This window comes from Ornithodoros turicata, chromosome 4 (assembly GCF_037126465.1).
Source record: "Ornithodoros turicata isolate Travis chromosome 4, ASM3712646v1, whole genome shotgun sequence".
In the NCBI taxonomy this organism is placed as follows: domain Eukaryota; kingdom Metazoa; phylum Arthropoda; class Arachnida; order Ixodida; family Argasidae; genus Ornithodoros; species Ornithodoros turicata.
In genome coordinates, this window is record NC_088204.1 from 23610408 (window position 1) to 23634644 (window position 24237).

The 24237-nt window shown below is 47.1% G+C and overlaps 1 protein-coding gene across 2 annotated transcripts; it reads left to right on the forward strand.

Annotated features, from left to right (window-relative positions):
* Window positions 1–7626: 7626 nt before the first annotated feature.
* LOC135392812 (alkaline phosphatase-like) lies at window positions 7627–24016 on the forward strand. Of its 2 annotated transcripts, XM_064623521.1 has the most exons (10): window positions 7627–7849; window positions 11077–11300; window positions 11367–11547; window positions 13072–13244; window positions 13630–13831; window positions 13956–14093; window positions 18662–18853; window positions 19587–19682; window positions 19760–19907; window positions 23822–24016. In XM_064623521.1, exons 1-10 carry the CDS (start codon window positions 7735–7737, stop codon window positions 23970–23972), a joined length of 1620 nt encoding a protein of 539 aa, XP_064479591.1. In that variant the 5' UTR covers window positions 7627–7734; the 3' UTR covers window positions 23973–24016. The 2 variants fall into 2 exon arrangements, with proteins under 2 accessions (XP_064479591.1, XP_064479592.1); XM_064623522.1 differs by lacking the exon at window positions 23822–24016 and having other exon boundaries at window positions 19587–19680; window positions 19760–19901.
* Window positions 24017–24237: the final 221 nt, after the last annotated feature.

Consider the following 24237-nt stretch of genomic DNA (forward strand, 5'->3'; position numbering starts at 1 on the left):
TCTCGCTGCCGTTTGTTATCTGTTTGACTATTAATCGCTCTGTATAAAACACAGTCGTCAGCACACAACCGCATGGAAGATGAAATGCCCAGGGATATATCATTAATATACACAAAACAAAAAAAGTCGGTCCGAACACTGCGGTGCTAACACCCTGCGGTACACCGGATGCACTTCAATACGTACATGAAGAAGCCCCAGAACAACTGGTTCGAGGACTTTACCACAACCATACGGAAGGTGTTATAGATTGTGTCTATTGAGTGTCTGACTGAGCAGACAAGCTAGTGGTGGCTACGTACGTCAGCTATGCTTCAGTCTTCACACACTCTAAAAACAGAACTTCACCGCATAGCACACTGTGCGCCAACCATTGCCAAGAATGATAGGGTTATCGCTTCCGATTCGAAGAGAGAGGGGGGTGTACGCCTTTTTGTGGCTATTTTCATATATCCAAATTGCCACAAAAAAACATACTCCCACCGCTCTCTTCGAATCAGGAGCGATAACCATATCATTCGCGGCAATGGATGGCGCACAGCGTGCTATGCGGTGAAGTTCTGTTTTTAGAGTGCAGGCCTCTAACGTCCATCGTCGGAGAATGCCCGCGACGGGCTCTTAAGTGCTGTCGCACCTCAATGACAATCTGCCCAGCGAATGCTGCCGGAATTTTTTTTAGGCGCCTTGTTTTTCGGGTCACTTTGCGTTTATGGTGACGTGCACCAACAACAGGGGTAAACCCGAGTTCTTCCTCGAATGCGAAAGTAATATCATTCTGCCGCCTTGGACGTATTATTCCGTGAAGTTCTCTTTGTACAGTACATTCCGGCAACGGCAAGCCCTTTAACCAGCACCTCCTTTTCTTCTCCCCCCCCCCCCCCCCCCAACGTCACTGGGTGTTGTCAGTTTAGCTGACGATTTGCTTTACCATGAGAACCAAACCAATCACTAAGAATAATGCCGAAAAATATTACGTCAACAGTGCCCCCGCGACGCATTCGGCATATGTGCAACCCCACCGCACGACGGGCTCCCCGCCACCATCCTCATGATGATACTCTAGACTCTAGAGGCCGGCGTTTCCCTCTTGGTACCGTGTGCACCGAATCACTCCAACGGGCGTTTCCCGTGTGACGTAGGCTCGGATCAATTACTGCCCCCGTCTTCCTAATTCGTGCTGCTGTCAGGGCAGACTTATTAAATTCCTCGCCCTATTAGCGCAGGAATCTTAGGGCTCTTGGATGGCGTCTTTTTGATGAGACACTAATTGGAGTCCCAGGGACGGACGATATTGCGCTCTAAAGTCTGGCGATGCTGATTGACGTATAGGTTTAGACAAGGCGTGATTGAAGTAGCTCAGAGAAGATTCTCAAAGATTCGAGAGTTTATTTTGTGCACTCTATTGAGAATTTGGAATCCTGCCGTACACAACGAAATGGGAAAAAGCTGCGTCGGTTCTTCGTCAATGGAAATGTCGATTGCGATATACATCCGATATTGCGGAAGAACTATTTGCAAGAACAAGGCAAGGTCGCGGGAATGATAGTGCATCCGAGGGGTTTCGAACAAGGGAGTACAGTTGTTAGAAAAGCGTCGAACAAAAATTAGAAGCTAGTAAAAAAAAAAAAATGCTCCATTGGCTTAGTGGTGACGGCGATGGCACTCCTCGCCGAGTCCGCACTCTAACAAAAAAGGGTGTGAAAAGGTGGTAACTTCTATAGTGACCACGTATAGGTTAACATAGCGTCTGATAAAGGGTGTAAAAGGGTGGTAAAATCAATTATCATATATCCAAATTCCTACAAAAAGGCTTACGGACCCTCGCTCACCAAATCAAAGCGGTAACCCTATCATTCGTGGCAATCGTTGGCGGACAACGTGCTATGCGGTGAAGTTCTGTTTTGAGAGTGAGGAAGCAGGTAGAACTTTGCAACCTTTTAAGCACAACATATGCGACAACTATTACTTCCTAAAAGGTGTAACTGCCCCACCGTTTTTTCTAGGAGTGTGGGAGGTGACCCGGGTGTGCATCCGGGCTACGGCTGTGATGCCTGGGTGTTTTTCCTGGGTTTTCCCCAGACGCTCTGACAAGACAAATGTCGGTGCAGTTTCCTGTGAAGCCGGCCCAGGACGCACGATTTCCCCTGGAGGGCAGGAAGGCAGACCGCTCCGAAATGGCACGTTACCACCACCACCTCCGCCAAAAATAAGTAAAAGTTAATGATGATGATAATTCGCGGGTTCACGTCGCGAGACCGTTATGGCCATATGCGACTCCACAGTGGTCGGTCTATTGATTCTGCCCATCTCAGGTATCTTTAACATGCGCCGAAGGCTCTGCTGCTGCTGAAGTTACTAATGATGATGATAAAGAAATAATAAAGAAAATAAAAAATCTACCATAAGTCGCGACAAAGTCGGCCAGGCTACCCTTGTTCACCTACAACACAGTTGGTTCAAAATGGGAAAAATGCGCGTCCACAAAGGAGAAGATGGGAGAAAAAAATAAAGAGGGAAAGGAGCTAGCCGGGGAAGGCACAGTTCAGCCGATGGGAAACACTTGTCCTGTGTCCGAAAAAGGCACAAAAGTTACAAAATATGTATAGTAGCTAGAAAGGTTCTTCAAGAAAAGGTTGGAGCCTTTCAGAGCTCTGCACACGGCACTCACCATATTTACTTTCTCATTTTTCTTACTCATTTTCGTCTCGTTGCATTCATACCGTGTTTAGTTTCAAAAGGTCTTATCGTGTTCCTTTGGTTCTACTAGCCCCGACCTCTGGAATCGGTGTTCTCGCAGTGCGTTCACAGTGTGTTCTCGCAGTGCGTTCACAGTGTGTTCTCGCAGTGCGTTCACACTGGGGAGGGCGAGAGGGGCAGCCGCGTCGTGCGCCCTCTCCGGAAGGGGGTAACGTTCAGCAGGTCCCGGAAGCTAGTTTGGACTAGAGTCACTGAATAGCTTCGCGCAGAGCATTCCTTTTCCCTAGCACTATGCCGAGTCGTCTGGCAACACCGCCTGGCGACTCGGTCGCCGCTCTCCCATTGGACAAAATCTGCAATTCGGCGGCATTTTGTTGACACGCCCTCAGACGCTTTCAGACATATGTCGGCACAGCTCCCTTAGAAGCCGGCCCAGGACGCACATTCCCCCAGGGCTTCAGTCGTGACGTTGCCCACCTCGGTGAGGCCGACAACGGCGAGCCCTTTCACCAACACCACCACCATCTTGTTGACACGCCAGCGGAACCGCACAGGCTTAAAAATGAACCTCACCGCAGAGCACGATCCTGTCGCTTTTTCTCGGAATTTCGGATATTAACTCAATTGGAATCAATAAACATCGGAAAAGACCGAATTCTCGGAAAATAATAAACTCCGAAAAACACCCTTCCAGTATGCGTAAAAAGAAACTCCGGAAACCCGCAACTCTGTACCCACAATCAACTGGCCCTTTAAATAAAACAATGCCAATGATGAGGACTGTGCCCGCAGCAGAACAATTTCTGTTGTCGGCGCTTCCCGCCCTGAGCAGGGTTTGGACCCCTGGATTATGGCCTGTTTTCGTGTCCGGAAATACCGGTACTTTGCGAGGCCAAATCTCGGCATTTCGGGGTAGTAAATGCAGTACCGGCTTTCCCGACGAACGAATGTGCGGTGATACGTGTGAAAAGAAAATGACGGTATCTTAATAACCGACCTTTGTTTTCAAAAGTCCCTTCCGCAAAAAAAAAAAAAAAAATATCAATTACAAAGAGAAACCAACCCAACTGCGTCGTCCGCGACGCACTGCAAACACGGTTAGCTGCTGATACAATTCAGCACACAGGTCCGAGAGCAGCCATCAAGTAACATTAGAAATTCCTACGACATTACAATGATTCATCCGATCAGTGAGACTACACAATATATTGTAGAAGTGCGCCTCTCTCTCTGCTAATCCCTTGATCTTCATTAATAGTTTGATTCGAAACTGAAAAGAAAAAAAAATGCAGACAGCCTTTCTAGAAAACTCGTCTCGGCAATAAAAAGAGAAGAGCAGTAGAAAAGCAGAGAGAACAGTCGTATAGGATTTGTGGGAAGTGTACCACAAAAATCCCAGTCCCGTCCCGGGATTCACGTTTAGAAATTCTGAAAAAGCGGCTTTGGATCTCGAAACCTGGACCTGAGAGGGGGGGGGGGATATGTTTATTACGAAAAAGAAAAAAAAAAAACGAATGGTCACCTGAGAGGCTTTCGCTTCAGTCTACGTTCATCGGATCGCTGAATTATCCACGTGTTACGAGTCATGGTGCTCAGTGCAGCGTACTGCAGTGCTTGTCGTGCAACAATATTGTAGTTTCTGCAGTTATGCACGGTGGCGCTGGCGCTCGACAGATGAGATTACATTCAGCGGCCCGTCGTTTGGCTGGCTTGTGCGGAGCGACGGCCAACTGTGCGATGGGGTTTCATCCGAAACAGCACCCTGGCGGCATATCTTTGCGGAAGGCCTGGGAATGTGTGTAGTTCAGAAACAGTGACTACATGCTCAGTTCGGCGAATGGGTTTCCAATATAGCAACACTGGTATCCTGTGTGTGTGTGTGTGTGTGTGTGTGTGTGACTTTCTCTTCGGTTGCGGGGTATCACGGCAGAGTTAGTGCCAAGCAGTGATCCATGAGCCACTCTCAAGCCACGACAGAACACGGAGACGTCAACCATTGCGCTTAATGATGTCATTATCACTCCTGGTTTGTAGAAAGCGGTGTTGTCACATTTGATGTGGGGATGAATGAGAGCATTTCGCAAATTAAAAGTAATGAGTAAGAAGCAGTGGAGAGCGAGATAACGGGTATGGTAGCGAAATTAACACATAAAGTGCAGCGGTCAAGGTGGATTCCTAGGAAGAAAAGATTTCCGAACAAACAAAAAAATACTGAGGAACTTCTGGTGAACGTTATTGATCTAGAAGATCGAGGAAGGCGAAACAATATTCTAATCTACGGTCTTGTAATTTAAGTAGAAGACGAAAACAAAAGTGCCCAAGAGCTAGAAGACATTGCACTTGACATCCTTTTTTTTTTGTTGTTGTTGTTGTTATTTCTTTTTATTTAGTTTATTTATTTATTTGTCGTTTTTTATTTATTTTTATTTGAGTTTTTCTTTTTATTTTTTGTGAGAAGATGAATCTGCGAATTAAGGGAGTAGAAAGATGTCCTCGCTTAGGTTGGAAATCAGGGAGCAAAGCATGGCCCGTCATTCTGCGGCTTCTGGCTGCCGAGAGAAAATACTAATTCTAAAGGCTACAGGGGAAGTGATCCTGCTATTGTTGAAGACTTATCTCAGCACATACGCTATGCTAAAAAAAGCTCATGGTGACAGTTTGCTAAGAAGTCGGCCCAGGACGCACATTCCCCCAGAGTGTTAGTCATGAAGTTGCCCACCTCTGTGAGGCCAACAAAGTTAGCCGGCCCTATGCCTGCGCACCTTGTGACGCAGACAATGGTGAGCTCTTTCACAAGCACGAGCTGTTTCAGAAGCGCCATCATCACCACCATCAGGGACAGTGCGGTTACGAGATTCAGCTCCGTTACGATATGTTGTTTATTGATAATGTGCGGTATATTCTAGAATGCCCATTGAATATACGGGTTCGTAGCTTCGGGGATAGTGGCCAATAACGCACTTCTTGCGTAGGTCCCAAAAACTTGCCGAATGAGAACTTTAAATTAGTACATATCAATACAAGAAGCCTAGTGAACAGATGTACTGAATTTGAAAAATTTCTAACCTGTAGTCACAAGGTCAAAAAGAGTAAGGAACCAAGGTGTTTTGTAGTCCATGACACAAGCGTTCAAAAGTCTCAGTGCAATAGAATATAAGAAAAGACGACATAGCAGTAAACTGCAAAACAATGAAAATGTCATTTCTTTTGTAGTTTAGTGCTGTGTTGTGTCGTCTTTTTTAACGTCAAATCCAGTCCACCAACGCTTTGTCCTCAAAGCTATTTTGACCATTTTGGAACACCATCGGACTCCGATCCTTAACGTGAAGGGATACATTATTTCGTTCCCCACATCATCACCCGCATTGGAGTTGTGTATCGCCCCTGGCGATAAGACCCCCATTCATCGTCTGAAAATAAAGTTGTTGTTGTTTTCTTATATTCCCTGCACTGGGTTTTTAATGCTTTTATCTTGCAATCACCTCATGTTCTCTTTCGTTAAAGAAGCGTGGTTGCAAAGTGCCATTGCTGATTCGGAAGTTATTCCACCTGGTAATTGCATGCAACGCAGAGATCGTGATGGTATAGGGGAAGGGAGGAGGGGTGGAATGGTACATGAGCCCTGTTCTTTCTGCTTCTCTCTGCACGAAGTTTGAGTGTCCGTTTGATGTACGCTGGATGACCCTGGAGCTCGCAGTACCATTGCGTGCGACACCAACAAACTGCGCAACACTGTTTCGAAGAAAAGGAAGAAGGTTGTTGCGCTTCTTCCGCGTAGTGCAGCCATGTTGCGTAAAGGCTGTTCGCTATCGTTCCTTGGTCCTTTCCATACATTTTTGGTGCTGGAATCCGGGAAGAGTAGCCTCACTCATTGACGGAAGGATTCCAGGAATGGAGGAAATGCTACATAGTAGCGTTCGAGTAGTACACGACCTACTATTATACTGGAGACATGGACATACGGCAATCGTCTACATATGGGAGAGCCGGGTCATGTGTTAGTTACGCCAGTGGCCAAGTGCATGAATATTAGCTACCTCTGCAGAAGGAAGTAGTATTCAGACAGCCAATTACTAGGGAGAGAAAATAACATGAACATTATTATCATCATTGCCGCCGTCGTTCGTCTCCCTATTGAAAAAAAAAAAACAGTACACTGGACAGATTGGAACCCAGCACCCAGTATCACACCGGACTATTGACCCAGTATGGCACCGGTTTTACTGGCCAGCCTAGTGTGGCTACTAGTGTTACTGAATGCCCAGTGTGCGCACTGACTTTACTGGAGAGTCCAGTGCGGGCACTGGTGTTATTGGCGTTTCTTGTGTGGTACTGGTCACGCAGTTGTACAACGTTTTATTGGACAGTTCAATATGGGTACACAACCTGTTGCTATGCAGGCTTTCAGACATATGTCGGCACAGCTCCCTTATAAGTCCGCCCAGGACGCACATTCCCCCAGGGCGTTAGTCGTCGCCATTGCCTACCTGTGTGAGGCCGACAACGGCGACCCCTTTCACCACCACCACCGTTGCTATGCAGGCGCTACCCTCTTCCATGCGTCTTCTTCGTCGTCAACACAGCCCACCATACATTGCCGCGGTTTCGGCAAGTCATGTAATAACGAACAGTGCTAGCTAGCGCCAAATCACGTAGCTAAGCGGTGATCGCCGGAACTACTACCCCGGTGCTGGGAAGTGTGCTGGTAGCGGGTGCTGGGAGCCCTAGTATAGTGGTCACGTGGTGGTCACGTAATGGTCACGTGGTAAATGTCACGTGTAGAACACATAGCGGCCGGACGGCAGCAGCCGTGATGATGATATCGCTACCTCTCTCTAACTGACGATAAGTAGCGCTTCTAGCCGTCGTTATGAGAACTAACCTTTAACCCGGCTTTCTCGTAGATGATTGGCGCGTGTCCAGGTCTCTCTATAGGCCGTAGGCCGTGGGCTTGTCTGCCATTTGGACAAGTGCACGTGCTAAGCACGGAGACATGTAACATTCTGGCCGGCGGCTTCATCGGGCGGGAAGAACATCATGGGAGCAAGTCGAAGGTTTGCCGCGATCCTGCTGGTAGGCTTCGTCTGTGCTTGCGGGAATGGTCCAGCTCAGGTGACTGAAGTATTCCCCAATCCCGAAGAGAACGCCGAGAGTAAGTCACTCTAATAGGTCGTGCAGTGATCAGACGGTGCCAAGACGGTCTGGCTCGTCGTGTGTATCATTCCGTATGTTAGTGGACGTATGTATAAATGTGTGCATCCGGGAGCGACTATGCCCGCGATTAAAGGTCAAACATGATGGAAAATAATGGTTCTAAGGCTGGAACATACAATGCAAGCCTCGAGTTGCCTGGCGATGATGCCTCGCCCATGCTCATGTTTGTTCAGGCTATGTAGAGGTTCTTGTATCTCTAAACTCGACATACAGTCGATCACCTATGTCAATACTGTGGCCAAGCAGCATTATATGGAACTGACTATCGTTACGTTAATTCTCATAAGCGGGACCATATACTGAAGATGCGAGTGCATAGGAAACGTTCCAGTTGCTAGTTGCCATCCACCTCTTTATACACCGGAACTTCCGGTACATTGTGTTGCTCAGGTTCTGCTTGTCTGTTGTCTTCGGCTGTACTATTGACGACCTGAGCCCCTACGTCACCAGTTACGTAACGCTGCAGCGCAAAGCATGCTGGTGGACATCCTATCAGCCGACACGTTCTTTCCCCTTCTTGTCCACCACAGTAAAATATCATATCGAAACTGTCTTCTCGTGACTTTACATGTTGTAAGCAGTGTCGTCTAATGCATTGTGACTGAACTGATCACGTTGCATTAGGTCAGGTTACGTATTAAACAGATCAGAGCAAGCACCACCACCATAGAGTCGCTAACCTTACGTTTCTCCTAACCTTTAGCTCTACCTTGTCAGCTTTAAAAAGATGTCGTAAATATTGCTTATTTCGGTTTATTCGCCACTGCTATTTCATTGTACGTTTGTGCAATTGTCATTTTCTGGTTTTACTCTACACAGGGTGTCCCAGAAAACGGGTCATTGAATTCTAATAAAAAAAAAAAATACTACGCCAGCACCTAGAACCACGGGGTCAACGGCATTTGTTCTTATTGGGTTTTTGCCACCTCCTGATGCATGTCATGTAACCCAAGTTTAATTATGTAAATTTTTGCGAAGTGAACTCAGAAATTTGCCAAGTAAAGGCCCCTTTTTTACCCCACCAACATGAAGAGGGTACCGAATTTACTCAAATTCATGATAATTGACAGTGATGTTCAGGATCTATCCTGTCGGGAAAAATAGCCGAACATCATGCTTCTCGGGGCAGTTCAGTATAACGCGCGAGGACCTTTTGAGCGCAATCACTGTCAGTGTGACGAAAGGAGGCTTGAAAACCAGCCCACACAGTGATAGTAGGAAAAGTGACCGTTCCTGAAATTGGGAGAGGGAAGGTATGGTCCCAGCCGAAGCCGGACGCGATAAGCTATGTCTGCGTTATCTCTTTCTACGATGCCGGTGTGGGCTGGGTTTCCAACCTCCTTTCGTGGGACTTACGATGGTGTCGCTGAAAAATTGGTCGCGCGCTATCCTCTGCGAGCTCCGCAGAGCATGATTTTCGGCTATTTTTTCCGATACGATAGCTCCTCAATATTCCTGTCAATTATCATTAATTTGAGCAAAATCGGCACGCTCTTCACATTGGCGGGGGTAAAAAATTGACACTTACTTAGCAAATTTCTGAGTTCAGTTCGCAAAATTTACATAATTAAACTTAGGTTACATGACATGCACATCAGGAGGTGACAAAAACCAAGTAAGAAAAAATGCCGTTGACTGCATGATTGTAGGTGGCGTAGTTTATTTATTTTTTATTAAAATTCAACGACACGTTTTCTGGGACACCCTGTATATACTTGTATAAGCGGACTTCTTATGCCGTACCTAATGAAGCGTGGTCCCCCCACGCGATAGCTTGTATTTATTTAACTTATTAAGCTTCACTGTTGTTGTTTTTCTTATTGTGCTACATTTCATTTCGGACTTGACTACTCTTGTTCACTGACATTCTTCCATCCCCTATATTGCTTCAAAAGAAAATATGATCAAGTTAGACCGCGACATACTTGTTTTACATTGTGTGGAACCGTCTTTGTACATTATGGTCCGTTTTATGTATTTCTATGCAGTACTACATTTCTTGCTGCCCATGACAAATATAACAGGGAAGGTTAGTAATTAATGGAGCAAATTTTCAATGCGCTTACTGAAGTCAATTATTCTCATGAGGAGCAAAACGACAAAGACGACAAAGAGCTTGTAATCGCAGTGTGTATAGTGAAGTGCATCATCATTACCATTTTTATCATACAAGAAAGTCGCCCATCTGTTCATGCTTGTACGGTACAATGCTCTCAATGGTATCCTTTGGGTTTTACTCTTGTCTTAGTCTTAGGTCGTGTTACTATTACGAACTAAATAAATGTGTAAATGCTGAATACATGCTGCGTGCCGCTCAGAAATTGCCTTGATCACACGTGCTTGGTCATGGCAATTTGGCGTCGTTCCGCCGAAACTGACATCACTAATGAGCATTCCCGTTAGACGCGTTTTTTTTTACCTGGTTGTTCCCACTCATCCCGTTATTCTTGTGCACCTTCAAGTTACCCCAACGCGTAACAGGGCCTCTAGCGTGACAACTGAGCACCTCATGAAGGAATGAACTATGACCTCTGCGGACAATTCTGCTAGTACGTGAACATGCGGGTTGCAAATTCCCTTCCTGGTTGCTTTTCCTTCGGTAGCGTTAAGTCATTAAAATTAAGGCTACGCACTACTTGATTGAATTACGCGGCTACAAAATCCACTCGGCACTCAAATTGATATCGCTATGTCTCGCTGTGTCTATAGCTATGTCTGTGTCTATATCTGTATCTATATGTGTCTATACATGTATATATCGCTCTGTCTGTGTCTATATCTGTATCTATATGTATCTATGTATGTCTATATCGTTATGTCTCCTGGGTAGCTGAGAAGGGAGGGTGCGCACACCCCTTCTTGTAACACCGCGTAGAGAGTTACGAGACGAGAAGCTTACGCATCTTGTTTGATCAGATGTCAGTCGAAGTGCTGTCATACTTGGCAGTCTAAGTGCTCTCACAGAGCTCCACCGCACAACATGTTCGAAGTCAAACTCGAACATGTCGTAAGGTGAAGCTGTGTTTCTACAGTGGAGAAACTTGTCAGGCACCTGTAGCGCTAACCTCTGTTTGTTACGAATGTACTTTTATTATGATGTCCGCTGATAACGTCTGAGTTACTATCTGCTTCTTTGATTTTGGCGCTCCTCTTGGTATCTAACAGAAAATCCTAAATTTTGGCGCGACCTCAACCGGCGAACGCTAGAAAAACGACTTCGTGAAGAGCGACGCGATGGTATCGCCCAGAACGTGATCTTGTTCATCGGAGATGGCATGGGTCTGTCGACACTCACCGCTGCGCGCATCTTTAAGGGCCAACTGGCCGGTGTATCAGGAGAAGAAGGGGCCCTCTCGTTTGATCAATTTCCTTACACATCCCTCTCTAAGGTATGACATCTTACAGTGCAAAAGATAAGGTTCCGCATACAGATTTTAAAGCCTTTTTACCACCAGGTGTACAGCGTTGACCGCATGGTACCGGACTCTGGCTCCTCGGGAACAGCCCTTCAGTGCGGTGTCAAGAGCAACTTCTTTACAACGGGGGTATCGGGTCAAGTGAACCCCGGCAATTGTACCCAGTCATCGGACCCGAAGAATCACCTGAAGTGTCTATACCAGTGGGCACAGGACGCTGGTGAGCTGTGAAGGAGACGCAATTTCTTTTGGATAAGTACTGGAAGGTCCGGTCTCCACTGAGGAAGCGCGCAACTTGGAAAAACATCGGTTTCTAAAGAAGCCCCATGCAATGTTAATAGAAAGAAACTAGACACTGCTGGTATACATGACATTTTCGGGTAAACATAAACAAGCCCCCTCCACAGCTTCCGGTTGCCACGAAGACTTCCGGTCCTTCCGCGACTACGGACGCTCAGAGCCAACCGCCATGCAGAATTATATCTTTCGCATTCCTGATTTGTTGAAAACGGGAGGCGCACGCCTTTTTGTGACAATTTGAATTGCCACAAAAAGGCGTGTACGACCCTCTCTCTCCTCAAATCAGAAGCGATAGCTGTATCAACCGGCACAGTGGTTGGCGCAGAGCGTGTTTTCTGTGAAACCGGATGTCGTTTTGGCACCAAACCGGAAGCGGTGAAAACGGCATGTATATCGACAAGAAATTGTCCCCTTTCATGTAATGCAAACGCAACGATTATCCAGTACAGTGATATTCCCTTCGCTGCTATAATAAAGTCACGGTAATACACAGAAGAAGCGCGTTGAACAGGTAGCACTGAAACCTACTTTCAGCTCACACCCTTGCAAATGGACACTCTTATCTACCGACTGACGTATCAGAGGTGCTAATCAGTGGTTCCTGGTCACGAAGAGGAGTCTCGCGATTTCGACAAAACTGCGCTTAGTTTTCGGTTGCCAATGGTACGTTCTTTCGAAAGCCCCAGTGCAGGGAAAATCATCAACGTCAAGTGGAACGTAACTGTGCAAATGCAAAATAATTGTGCTCAGAGTACCACCCCTATAGAGCGTTTTAGAATGAATTTTAGGCTTGTGTTTAACGCGCACACCACAGGAACGCAAGCACACATACCTTTTGTATCTCCCACGCGCTCCTCTTCCTGGGCACGTCACTATAGTATGGTGCAGGCGAAGAGTCTCGCCTGCTGTAGACGGCCTTCGGTTTCATCGTAGCGTTTCATTCCTGCTTTGGATAATGATCACGCTTTTCTCAGGTAAAAGCGCTTGACGTTCTGAACGTAAAGCCTAGTCTGCATTATTACGTTTCAATGCTTCGTCTTCGGAAGCCACGGACGCATGCGTTCGCCGAGTCCATGGACGAAGCGACGCAAGGAATGTCAGTCGTTTTTCCGGCAACCGTGCCGCATGCGTTCTTATCTGTTTTTCCTTCTCTTTTTCGGCGGCTGTCGTACTGGAACGCGAGCCGTTTCTCGCCAAGCAACGTCGTAAAGGTGCGGACGTGAATTGGAAAGCCACGCATCCCTCACACATACACACGCTGACGGACGGACGCGCTACAGTACAATAGCACGGATCGCACTTAACGCATTGGCTACAATCACGTAGAGAGCAAGAATTGCTACGGAGAAGTTCCATTTTGGAACTTGCTTCGTCTTTGGTGCTGTTGTGGCAGGTGACGTTCAGGAATGGACAACATTGTTAAGAATGAACAATTTGATTTCAGACAAGAGCACGGGCTTTGTGACAACAGCCGAAGTGACCGACGCCACTCCAGCAGCCGGCTACGCTCATACAGCACACCGTGAATGGGAGAGTAGGATCCCAGAAGGAGCTCCTGGAGGGTGCTTGGACATTGCTCACCAACTCATCCATCGTTCTCCTGGGAGGGAGCTCAAAGTAAACTTATATGCTGCAAGATTGGGGCTTGATTGGCTCAAAGGGTCGCCCCGTTGATAGGCCCTGAAATCTGAGTGTTACTCGAGCGTTAACGATAAGTGTATGTGTGGTTACAATGTACGCAGATAACTTGAAACATATTCCTCAGGGAACAAGGACCTGCTTCTCCTTCCCGTTTCATGAGCACAGCCGTCATTCTTTTTTTCATCCTATGAATTGTTCCCAGGGTCACTTGTGGCACCTAGGGTACTTACGGTGCTTATGGTTTATTTCACCCCTTGCCTTCTAAATGTATTTCACGATTGCATCCATTCGTAAAGTGTTTTGCAGGGTACGTAGGGTACTACGCAGGGTACGTAGGGACGCATGTCAACTTTGCTTTCAGTTCATCGCAGGTGGAGGACGTGGCCACTTCCAAGAGGTGGAAGTAGACGATGGCACTGGGTCAAAGGGACTTCGACGGGACAACCGTAACCTGATCTCAGAGTGGGTTGACTTGAAGCGCGGAGACCGCATCGAGGCCAGTTACGCCTTCGACTGGAAAAGTCTCAAGAAGATTGACATGGACGTAACTGAATCCATATTAGGTTGGTCAGTTGATAATATAATTCAGTTGTACCATTTGGGATACCCTATCAGTGTTGCATCCATGGCTGAAGACGGCAATGATTCAGAGGGCCAAAGGGCACCTTTGTACCTTTTTGCACGCAGCGCTGCTTGCTCCAAGTGAACTGCCCTACGAGTCCTTGGACGACATAAAGAAGGGTGAATCTTACTTGGCGAAATTGACAGCGTTGGCTATCAGCTCCCTTAGTAAGAACCCTGACGGATATCTCCTGATGGTAGAAGGTTCGTATACAATTTACCTGTACTTCTAGCACAAGCAAATTGGCATCTCGACCTGTAATGTGCGGGTGCTAAAAGTACGACTGATCGAGCAACGGCATATTTGAAGCCTTACTGAAGTTTAGAACAAATATATCTGCTGTACACATAATTGCCATGAGTATAACAGGTCAGTCCTGGAGCAAAAATAGGCGGAAAACAGAACTTTGGCAATGAAGTACGGCAGGCACAAGAATTTCTATTTATAAGAAATATTTTCTTCCACGTCGTTTCCCAACTCTGACTTCTGGCAGGGTCGAATATTCTTACCCTACCCCGAAAGCGACCATTGTCTCCTGTTACTGCAACGTTGCCCTAGCAGAGTTCCACCTGTGGTGAGCGACGTCATATATAACTGTAGGAATGCTGTCACGCATTTCGTGCGGCGATCGTCTTGCATCAGTATGTGGAATCGTCGTTCTTCGCGAACATTCCAAAAAGGGTAAACCCCTATTACATTACCTTCACCGCGCTCAGATTGACCGAATAATGCAACAATGTTCGGCTCAGCTTGTACTTAGGACCTAAATAAATACCCCGTACCAGAAACTACTCATGTACCACGTGTACGGGCATGTGCACCAGGCAACAAGCACGGATAGACTATTCGCACTCTCGTATTTCAGTTATACTATGAGGACGACAATTGTATTCGCATTTTAGAATGTGTTGGCGGCGCAGGAATCACGTTGTTCACACCGATTTATGTTAGTACAATAGCATGAGTGTGGTACTGCGCGCCTCCTAGGATTTACGATGCGATATGTGCGAAAACTCACTAGTAGCGCTCCGAGCTGCGATTGATTGTGCCATAGGTACTGGATTGAAGCCGACTACGCGCGGCGCAACAGACGTGGAGCGTTCGTGTGTGGTGCAGCTTGCGAACTACCTAGCGGGCAAACTGTAGACGCGGCTCGCGGTGCAGTCTGAGACCAAATTCGTCGGGCCTAATTTTCAGGCCCGTGCCCGGCCCAATCTCAGCTGCTACGGCCCGCACCCGGCCTGGGCCCGGCGTCTTCTATATATTTCCGTCCTGGGCCCGACTCCGCCGGCCCGAGCCCAACCCGTACCCGACTGTTTCCATGGTCAGGCCCGGACCCAGCCCGCCTCTGCTCTATGTGTTCTCGAGGCCGGGAGGCATATTTAGATTTACTAAAGAGCACAGCGCAGCAAGGAAAAGGGCGCAGCTAATTGGTGGAGAGTGAGGAGGTACACTCGAACGGAGTGGCTGTGTTTCTCTGTCGTCAAGTCGCTCTGTGCTTGGTGTCTGCTTGCTTGGGAAGGCAGCGCGCAGCGGCGCGTGGGCGATATGTATGTACATTGCGGTTCAAGCGAGACTCATCTCCGCCCTATTGCAGATGCACCGGTGTTAGTTCCCCTTTCTCTAACTCTCACGCCAACGAACCACCTAACCTAACTGACCCTCGGGCCGGACTGTCACGGGAACGATATCCCAACACCTAACCTAAGTGACCCTCGGGCCGGACTCTCAGCGCGCCCGCCACACCAATCGTCCCCAAATATGTGTGAGTGCGCGTGTGAAATCCAGGACCATTACACGAAATAAGCATAAAAAAGTGATAGTTCCATACCCAATGAAAAAAAAGGTGACATGAAAATTCAGCTGTCCAGTCTCGTTAAATATGTTTCAGTACATATCCCACCATGGCCGGCGTTGTCAAGCCCGTGCCCGTACCCGGCCCGGGCCCAGTGGCTGAAGCCCGCGCCCTGCCCAGGCGCGCATAAAAAACGCAAAACCCAGCCCGGCCCGCGGGCCGGTCCAGGTTCGGATTTTCGGGTAAGCCCAGGCCCGTGCAGTGCTATAATATGGCGACCCCAATAATGGTCCAAAGCTGAGCAGAATATCGAGGACAAGAGAAAACATGGCAAGGCGCATCGAGAGACACATTTAAGAGAGACTTCGTTGTGGGCCTATCGACAAAGATAAGGGGATGACGGACGGCAAGGCATTTTGCTGCACAACAAAAGCGGAGAGCAACATAGCGACAATTCCAGTGTGCTCAACTACAAAGTGTTCAAAATTAAGCTTTCACGAGCGCTACGCCAACACAGCGATGACAGAAAACCGGCTGATAACTTTACGCTATTTGTGTAAGAGACAGGTGCTGCTAATTATGTAGCACCTGCTTCTTACTGAAGGAACATAAAAAATAGCACCAGTTTTGTTTTGTTCGCCTATTTATAAAGTGCTAGTGAAAGCTTAATTTTGAACACCCTGTATTTTAATGATGATGATTGGCATGTTTCATCGCAAGGGGCGATACTCTACCCCATTGCTGGCGGTAATATGTAGCGAAACTTACTTTCTTTGGAAAGGAATACAAGCACGTACTCCCTTAGATCACTGTATCCCTGGCACATTCCTTTCTCCCGGGCAAGTTATGGACTTGAGTCTATTACCTATCAGGCACTCAGCTTACCAAGTGATTTGCACTCTAGAAACCTATATTTTTCTTTTTTTGTCTCACACATAGAAATATAAAGCAGCTTTTTTGGGGGGTCCATAGTTCTGGTTTAAGCATGTTCTTTTTTTATGTAGGCTGTGATATCTGACGTATGTGTATGCTTATTTGTCTTATGTATTATTTATGCGTACTATGTAAGACGCATGACTGCAAATTAGTTTAATCGTAACTTGAGCTGTACGGGATCCAGGGCCTTCTCAAGCCTTTGGCTTTATCTCTTCTTCTTTTTTTTCTTTTTTTTTTTTTTTTGTCCTGGCCTCACTCCACACCCTGAGTGTGAAACAAATGTTATAATTATTATAATGGACTTATGAGTTGCCTCACATGGAGGACCGAAGTCCTACGGTGTCCATAAAGGTTAGAAGCACTTTTAGGGTGAAGCGTTCGTGGACTGGAGTTGGCCGTGGACCTCGCAATTTTGACAAAATGAGATGGTGAGAGTCCAGCTGATTCAGAGAGACTGAAATTGTGTTTATGAAAGTTTGATAGTGCGGGCCATGGTAAAGGATATGCTATAGATATTCCAGATCACCGCAGTGATAGTTGTCTGGGAGAGTCAACTTGTCAAAAGTGGTAACGCAACTGAGCTGTAACAGCCACATTCAGTCGCATGCGATGAGTTAATGCAGCGCCTTGACGAGAGGTGTCTCGTGGCATCCGGACAGCGAGCGTTGGGTCAACTTTTCTAAGCATGCATGGGAGGAGACTGGCAGTTATCGATTGGCGGGAAGCCAGCGGACGGATGCGCTAACGGTTTTCAGCATGTGTACGAAGCACGACATAAGGTAGTTCTCCAGTGGGCTCCAGTCCATAGCGGTGTCGTGAGAAATGAACAGGTTGACAGAGACGGGGGGGGGGGGGGCAGAAGTAGCTCCTAGGAGACTAACCAGTACTGCACTGCTGAAAGTCGCTCCATTAATCGACGTCTAGTGGCACCACTAGCGACGATTCCGCGTCGTATATGTGGAAGGGGATATTTCGTTAAAAATAGACATCACGGATCTCGCTAAGTTATTGCACTTTCGTCTTCAATAGCATAACGGTAATTCATCAGCAATCCATGTGGAACACCGTGTTCAGTATGTGATCGTCCGTGGTTCGCTGGTTTTGTTAAGAATATTCCAACTGGGTGGGACATCTGAGCTCAGTGGAGCGATTCTACAATTTTAAGTTTTCATGTAATTTATTCGTAGTTCATCGAATCAGCACAAATAGTATCGCATTACCTAGACCGAGAACCTTCTTTTTCTTTTCTTCTTTTTACAGTACCCAAGTGACCCAACAGTGACACAATGCTAACCTACAAAGCGGCTTTTACGAGACATTTATTCATTGTCTCTGTTGGTTCCTAAAAAAACGCAAATGAAAACTGGGAAAACTGAGAGGGATGATGTTTGGGGAAGGTAGTGGTCAGCCTCCTCGAAGGAAAACTGAGAACTGCGTTCGCCGTCAATGACGTCTCGATCGCCCAACGTCAGCGCTGAGCAAGACAACGCCGCCGCCAGTTCTTATTGGACAGTGACTCCACAATGTAATCCGTTTCCGACAGTGATGCCTACAGTGTAAACATAAACGCTAGGCAGTTTTGGATGCTGTGTGCCCTAAATGCGGATATCGAACGTATCTGAGTATTGTTGCCAACTGACATTCGCTGGGAGGTTACAAAAGGTGGCCATCCGGGGCAAACGCGAAATCTCTATTCCACTTTTTTATTTTGGTCACCTTTCATTATGAACTGCCTAGGTCCCTGACCATGGGCGTACCGAGAAGGGGGGGCAAGGAGGCCGTGACCACCCCTGGAACCCCAAGGTCGTTTGTGAAAATAGTGCGCTCTTTAGTCATAGGTCGTAATGATTATTCTCAGATGTCACGATAGAAACCTCTCAACACCCACACAGTGCGTGCGCCTCCAGAGAAAGATGTGGTGGTAGTATTGGTGGTGGTGGTGAGAGTTGCACTCTTGCCCCCCACGCCCTGGGAGCGCTTTGCTCTCACTTGAAAAAATCCTGGGAACGCCCATGTCCCTGACGGTAACATGTTTTCCAGGAGGCCAAATCGATAAAGCACATCACCTGAATCAAGCCCAACAAGCACTGATTGAAGTACTGGGACTCGACTTAGCTGTAGCCAAAGCGGTTGAAATGACCAACCCCGATGACACACTCATCGTTGTCACAGCGGACCACGGACACGCTTTCACTTTTGGCGGGAGACCACAAAGAGGTAGAAACATTTTAGGTAAGTGTTTTCTTTACTGGATACCCTACTTAGACATAGGGATGCGCGCCGTCTTGGAGCCTTACGTTTATCGCTAATGGTAAAATAAACCTGCTTGGCACTACACTGTTGAATCGTAACTTCATCACATAACACACCCCAAGCTCATTACGAATAACTTCGTTCTCCCGTCTGATTTGTTGAAACCGGAACGAATCCACCCTTTTTGGATACACTGCATTTTGTATAATGCGTCCAAAAGAGATTTAATTACTTTTCCTGTTTTCAACAAGTCAGAAGATAGAAACATTCTTGTAGTCCACAGCTGTCATTCAGAAGGATGTCGTTCTTTCTGGCACGCTGATTCTTAAGAGATGTACACGAAAAGGCGTACCCCTCCCTCTTTCATCAAATTACAATATGTCATTCTGCTGTGTGCTTGTAGGTCTCGAGCTTGTTATTCGGTGTTATTCGTGGAGTTCCGTTGTTAGAGTGCAGCATCCTCAAAACAGAACTTTGCCGCCACAGCATGCTCCTGGCCAACCACCACCATTCCGAATTATATTATTCTGTCTCCTGATTTGTTGAAAATAGTAGGGGGCGCCTATCTTGAACACATTCTACATGTCATACGGTGTGATGGTTGGCAGGGATCGTGGGTTCCTGAGTGTCGAAGCAAAGAAATTCAATCGCGTTCAGTTCTATTCCCTCTTCGTTATCTCTTCCCATTACAGTCCCATGTCTCTTTCTATAGGGACGGAGCGACCGGACAAGTCAGTGTCAATACTCAACTACGCAGTAGGTCCGGGTTACAAGTCCGACTACAGCAACTTGTCCCTAAGCACGAGGTGTTCGTATCTGCGTCTTTTTTCTCCTGATTTTGATAGGAGAGTGATTATCCAATAGCGCGTGTTTTATTTTGTTCAGTGAAGGACCCGCTGCATGCATTTCCAGCGACCTATCGTCGAGATATGGGCACGCATAGCGGGGAAGATGTGCCTGTTTTCGCTCTAGGACCATGCGCCCATCTCTTCACAGGGGTCCACGAGCAAACATTAATAGCGGAAGTGATAAGGTATGCTGATTTTAGTTGATGTAGTGCTGCTGATATACACAAAAACATGCAGTTCCGGGCGCTTTTTCTTGTTTCTTTTTTTGGTGGGTGAGGTAACTTTGGCAGCATTTATAGAGTATCCTGACCAAGTACACTTTAGAGGAACAATGCGGTGACATTAAAACGTACTGTAAATCAGAGCAATCAGTGTTGCAATCTGAGAAAATGTATCTATTCCACAGCTTGATCCCTCAGTACTGTTATGTTTAGCCTGTTATGCCACAATTTTTATCCCAGGTGCGCTCACTGTGTCGAAGTCGCCAGCAAACTGCAACATTGCGCGTCAAGTACGGTGTCAAAACTGCATTGCATTCGCTTGACTCTGTGTCTAAAACAAAAAGAAGTCGGCTACTTGTCGGCTACGTAGCCGTCAGAAGCAGCAAGCCAGTCGGGAACATAGATCACTGTTGCTCGACAAATTGGGGATTATTTTCCACCAGACGTCGTCCCGAGCAGTTTTACCACCAATTTTACTAGCAAGTTAAAAATATTTAGCGTTCCCTGTCACATGTAGGGCCGCCAACATGACCTGTCTGTCTGCTGCGTTACGGTACCTTTTAACATAGCTCGGTACCCTCTCTAATTCGTCAAGCTGTCCACCAGGAGTCTTCATGTTTTTAAATGTTTTTTTTAATGGTACGAGGGGCGTTCAAGTCAAACCGGGACTTTCTGTCTCCTGAGTGTACAAATGGCTCGCGCTACTTCTTTTTCGTCATTTTCACACGCGACAGGCCTCCGCGTTCACCACGTGGTGGTCCAAAGTTTGTGCAAAACAGAAGACATGTGCTGGACAAGATGGCCAACAACGAGGTGAGGGCGCACGTCGAACAGCGAATTGTCATGAAGTTTCTCGTGAATAAAGGCGTAAAGTCATCTGAAATTCACAGAAGACTTCATGCTCAGTATGGCCACGATACACTTAGACGCAGCAAAGCGTTTGAGTGGTGCAAACGGTTCCGAGACGGCCGCACATCAGTGCAGGAAGATCCCGGCCGGGGCGGCTCAGAGCCCAGTGTCAGAGTTCCTGAGAACATACAACTTGTGGAGCGCCTGGTCCTCAAGGACCGACGGATAACATGTCTCGAACTGGCTCGAAAGACGGACCTTTCTGTGGGAACGTTGAACACTATCATTCATGAACACCTCCAGTTTCGTAAATTTAGTGCCCGTTGGGTCCCGAGGCAGCTTTCCGTGTTTGACCGGCAGAGAAGACTGGAAATCTCCCAAGAGCTAAGGTACCGTTTCGACACTGAAGGACAGCCGTTCCTTGATCGGATGATCACGTGCGATGAAACGTGGGTGCACCATTTCACCCCTGAGTCTAAACGTGCATCAAAACAGTGGAAGCATCCGGGCTCGCCAGCTCCCAAGAAGTTCCGAAGCACCCCATCTGCGGGTAAGGTCATGGCCATGGTTTTCTGGGACAAGGCTGGCGTTGTTCATGTTGATTTTCTGCCCAGTGGCATCACCACCAATAGTGCATATTACTGCCAGGTTCTCAGGGATGTGCATAAGGCGCTGAAGCAAAAGCTGCCGGGCCTCATCACCAAAGGAGTTCTCCTCCTACAGGACAATGCACGCCCGCATACCGCGCATCTCACGACACGCACCTTACAGGAACTTGGCTGGGAGTTCCTGCCACATTCCCCTTACAGTCCACACCTCGCCCCCAGCGATTCCCATCCCTTCGGGCCACTGAAGGCGTTCCTTGGGGGCCGCCACTTCAGCTGCGACGACGAGGTCAAGAATGTGGTCCTATCATGGCTGCTACGCGCCGGTAAGGATTTCTACGCTGCTGGCATCCAAGCTCTCCTAAAATGCTGGGACAAGTGCATTAGTGCCAGCTGGAGATTACGTTTAAAAATAGAACTAATTTCTCCCTGTAAGTTCACTTTACTTTTGCGAAAAATGAAAAGTCCCAGTTTGACTTGAACACCCCTCCTATAATGTCACTGCGCGACCAAACAGCCGGAGAAAGGAGCCGCGGACCGCCGACGCGATCCTCGCATGACGTCAAAAAGTTCCTTCTGCCTTTCTTCTTTGTACCTTTCTTCTCATGTCACGCGCTGCTTATACCCGCTTGAGCTGCGCGGGTCGACGTCACGAGTCACATGTCAGGGGAATGGGCTACGTCTCTACCAACGCCACCTACATATAGAAGGCTTGCTCCTCTCCCTCCTTCGCTACGTGGATATAAAAGTCAGAATTCGTCTACTATTATTGCGATTCGCCGTTCAGCAAATTCGAGAACTGGCAAATGATTGCACCTAAGTTAGAACCTATCGAACTGAATGTGTAGATAAAAAGTGCAACACGCTTTCCAGAAAATCAATCTTGAGGAAGATGTGGGACCGTTTTGAGCTTTATTTTAAAGTTTTTCCATTTAGTACGCGGGGACTTCAATCGCTACTAGCAGACGACGGTGGCTCGTCTCCATGGCTGCGACCGCTGAAGGCACGTTCGTGATTGGCTACCGCCGTTGGATACACGATACTGATTGGCTGTCTCTTAATTGTTACTTCACGTCGGCGAGTAAGCGGGCTTTCTCTGTCTAGGTGGTGTTGTCACTACGCGCCTTCGTTCTCCGAAAGTTTCTCTCTCTTTCCAAAGAGTGGAGGACTCTTAAAAGGTATGCGAAACAGAGGCCTCTCGCGCGCGCGTTGCAGGTCACCTGCACCCGCCGTTCGTCCGCAGGAGCTCATTTTCTTCGCTGCAGAACACGCTGCAGGTGTACACAGGGACAAGGACAGGTGAACGTCGAAATCTCAATCAACGTTTACTGCTACTCCAAAAAAAAAAAAAAGGAAAACGAACAACGCACATCGCGGTGATTGTCATTATGGTAATAAAGGTGCACTGTCTGGCCCATCCAATGACACGACCGCAATCTTGTTTACGAGTTTAGTAGAAAACAAGAAGCCATATATGAAACCCTCGCTCGCGGCTGTTCCTTATTTTGCGGCTACCCAACCACCAATGCAAGCGGATGAACACGAATTTGAGCGCAGGATAGTTGAGCGAAAGAGCGCATTCCTACACTGCTCCGCGCAAGAAATTTGTAAACCGAAACCAGTTCATTACTCGAAAAAATCACTAAAAGTCGAAGCTACTTTTTAACTTGTTTGGCACTGTCTCAGAGTGCCCATTGCTACGGCACAGGTACACACAGGCGAAGTAAAACAAAAAAAGTCGGTGTTTATTCAATTAACGAGCGCATGCAAATGAGAAACTGAGCGGTCAGTTTGTGGCCGGCGCATCAAGTATACTAACCGAAAAAAAAAAAAAAAGGTTCCCGATAGGTGGCGCCGTTTTCGAATTATTCAGCCGGGAGATTTTCGCGAAACACCCTGTATACTACACACAGGTATTGTACTTTGCCCATGAGGAGATGTTATACCAAGGAGATAGAAACCATACCATTACGTATCCATATGAATCCTAAAACGGGAGATTGTATTGATACCGTAAGGTGTGCAATTAGGCCTAATCAGCGTTGGTAGCGAAAAGAAATGCTGTATGGCAGCAAGCAGGTCTATGGTAGCTCACACACTTAGGCATAGGGTTCGTGACATCGAGCCGCAAAAGACCACACTCAACTGAGGTGAGGCTGTCTCTGGTCTTCCTCTGGTAGTAAATGTTAGGTACCCAGTACGCTACAAAGCGCAATGCCATATTCCCCGGCATCGAACTACACTTGCGCTATTTCTCTGTTGTAACAAAGCCTAAACCACTAAACGTCTCACTTCTGAGAGCATTTGTAGGATTACTTCGAATTGCTGGTGACAACCGCTTTGGATCATTGTAAGCAGGTCCAGTTACATTGTTTCTTTTTTTTTTTTTTCTAACTCAACATTTATTATGAAAATATTTTGCAGGTACGCTGCTAATCTCGACGAGACCATGCGTGGCTCAAAGCGGGGTTCCATTTTGTCCATCTTGTCGCTTTCCATTCCACGTCCTCTGGCCTACGCATTTGCCCTAATTGTCGTCTATTACATCCACGGCATTATCAGGACGCTGCTTTGACTTCTGCGTGGAGAACGTGGGATTAAATAAATTAATGAATGATCTTTGGAATGTGCACCGATCAACTATTGGAATGCCACAGCCATGAACCCACCTGTACTCACCTGTACTCAAAATAAGCGGAAGGCAACGTTCTCTATCCATTTGATTGATTGATCGGTATCCATTTATTCGGTCTCGTTTGGCGCGATTCTTACCATGTTCTCATATTTTGGACCTCAGGATATGCCATCTCAGAGGGGTGCAGGATCAGTAGTAGACTTAA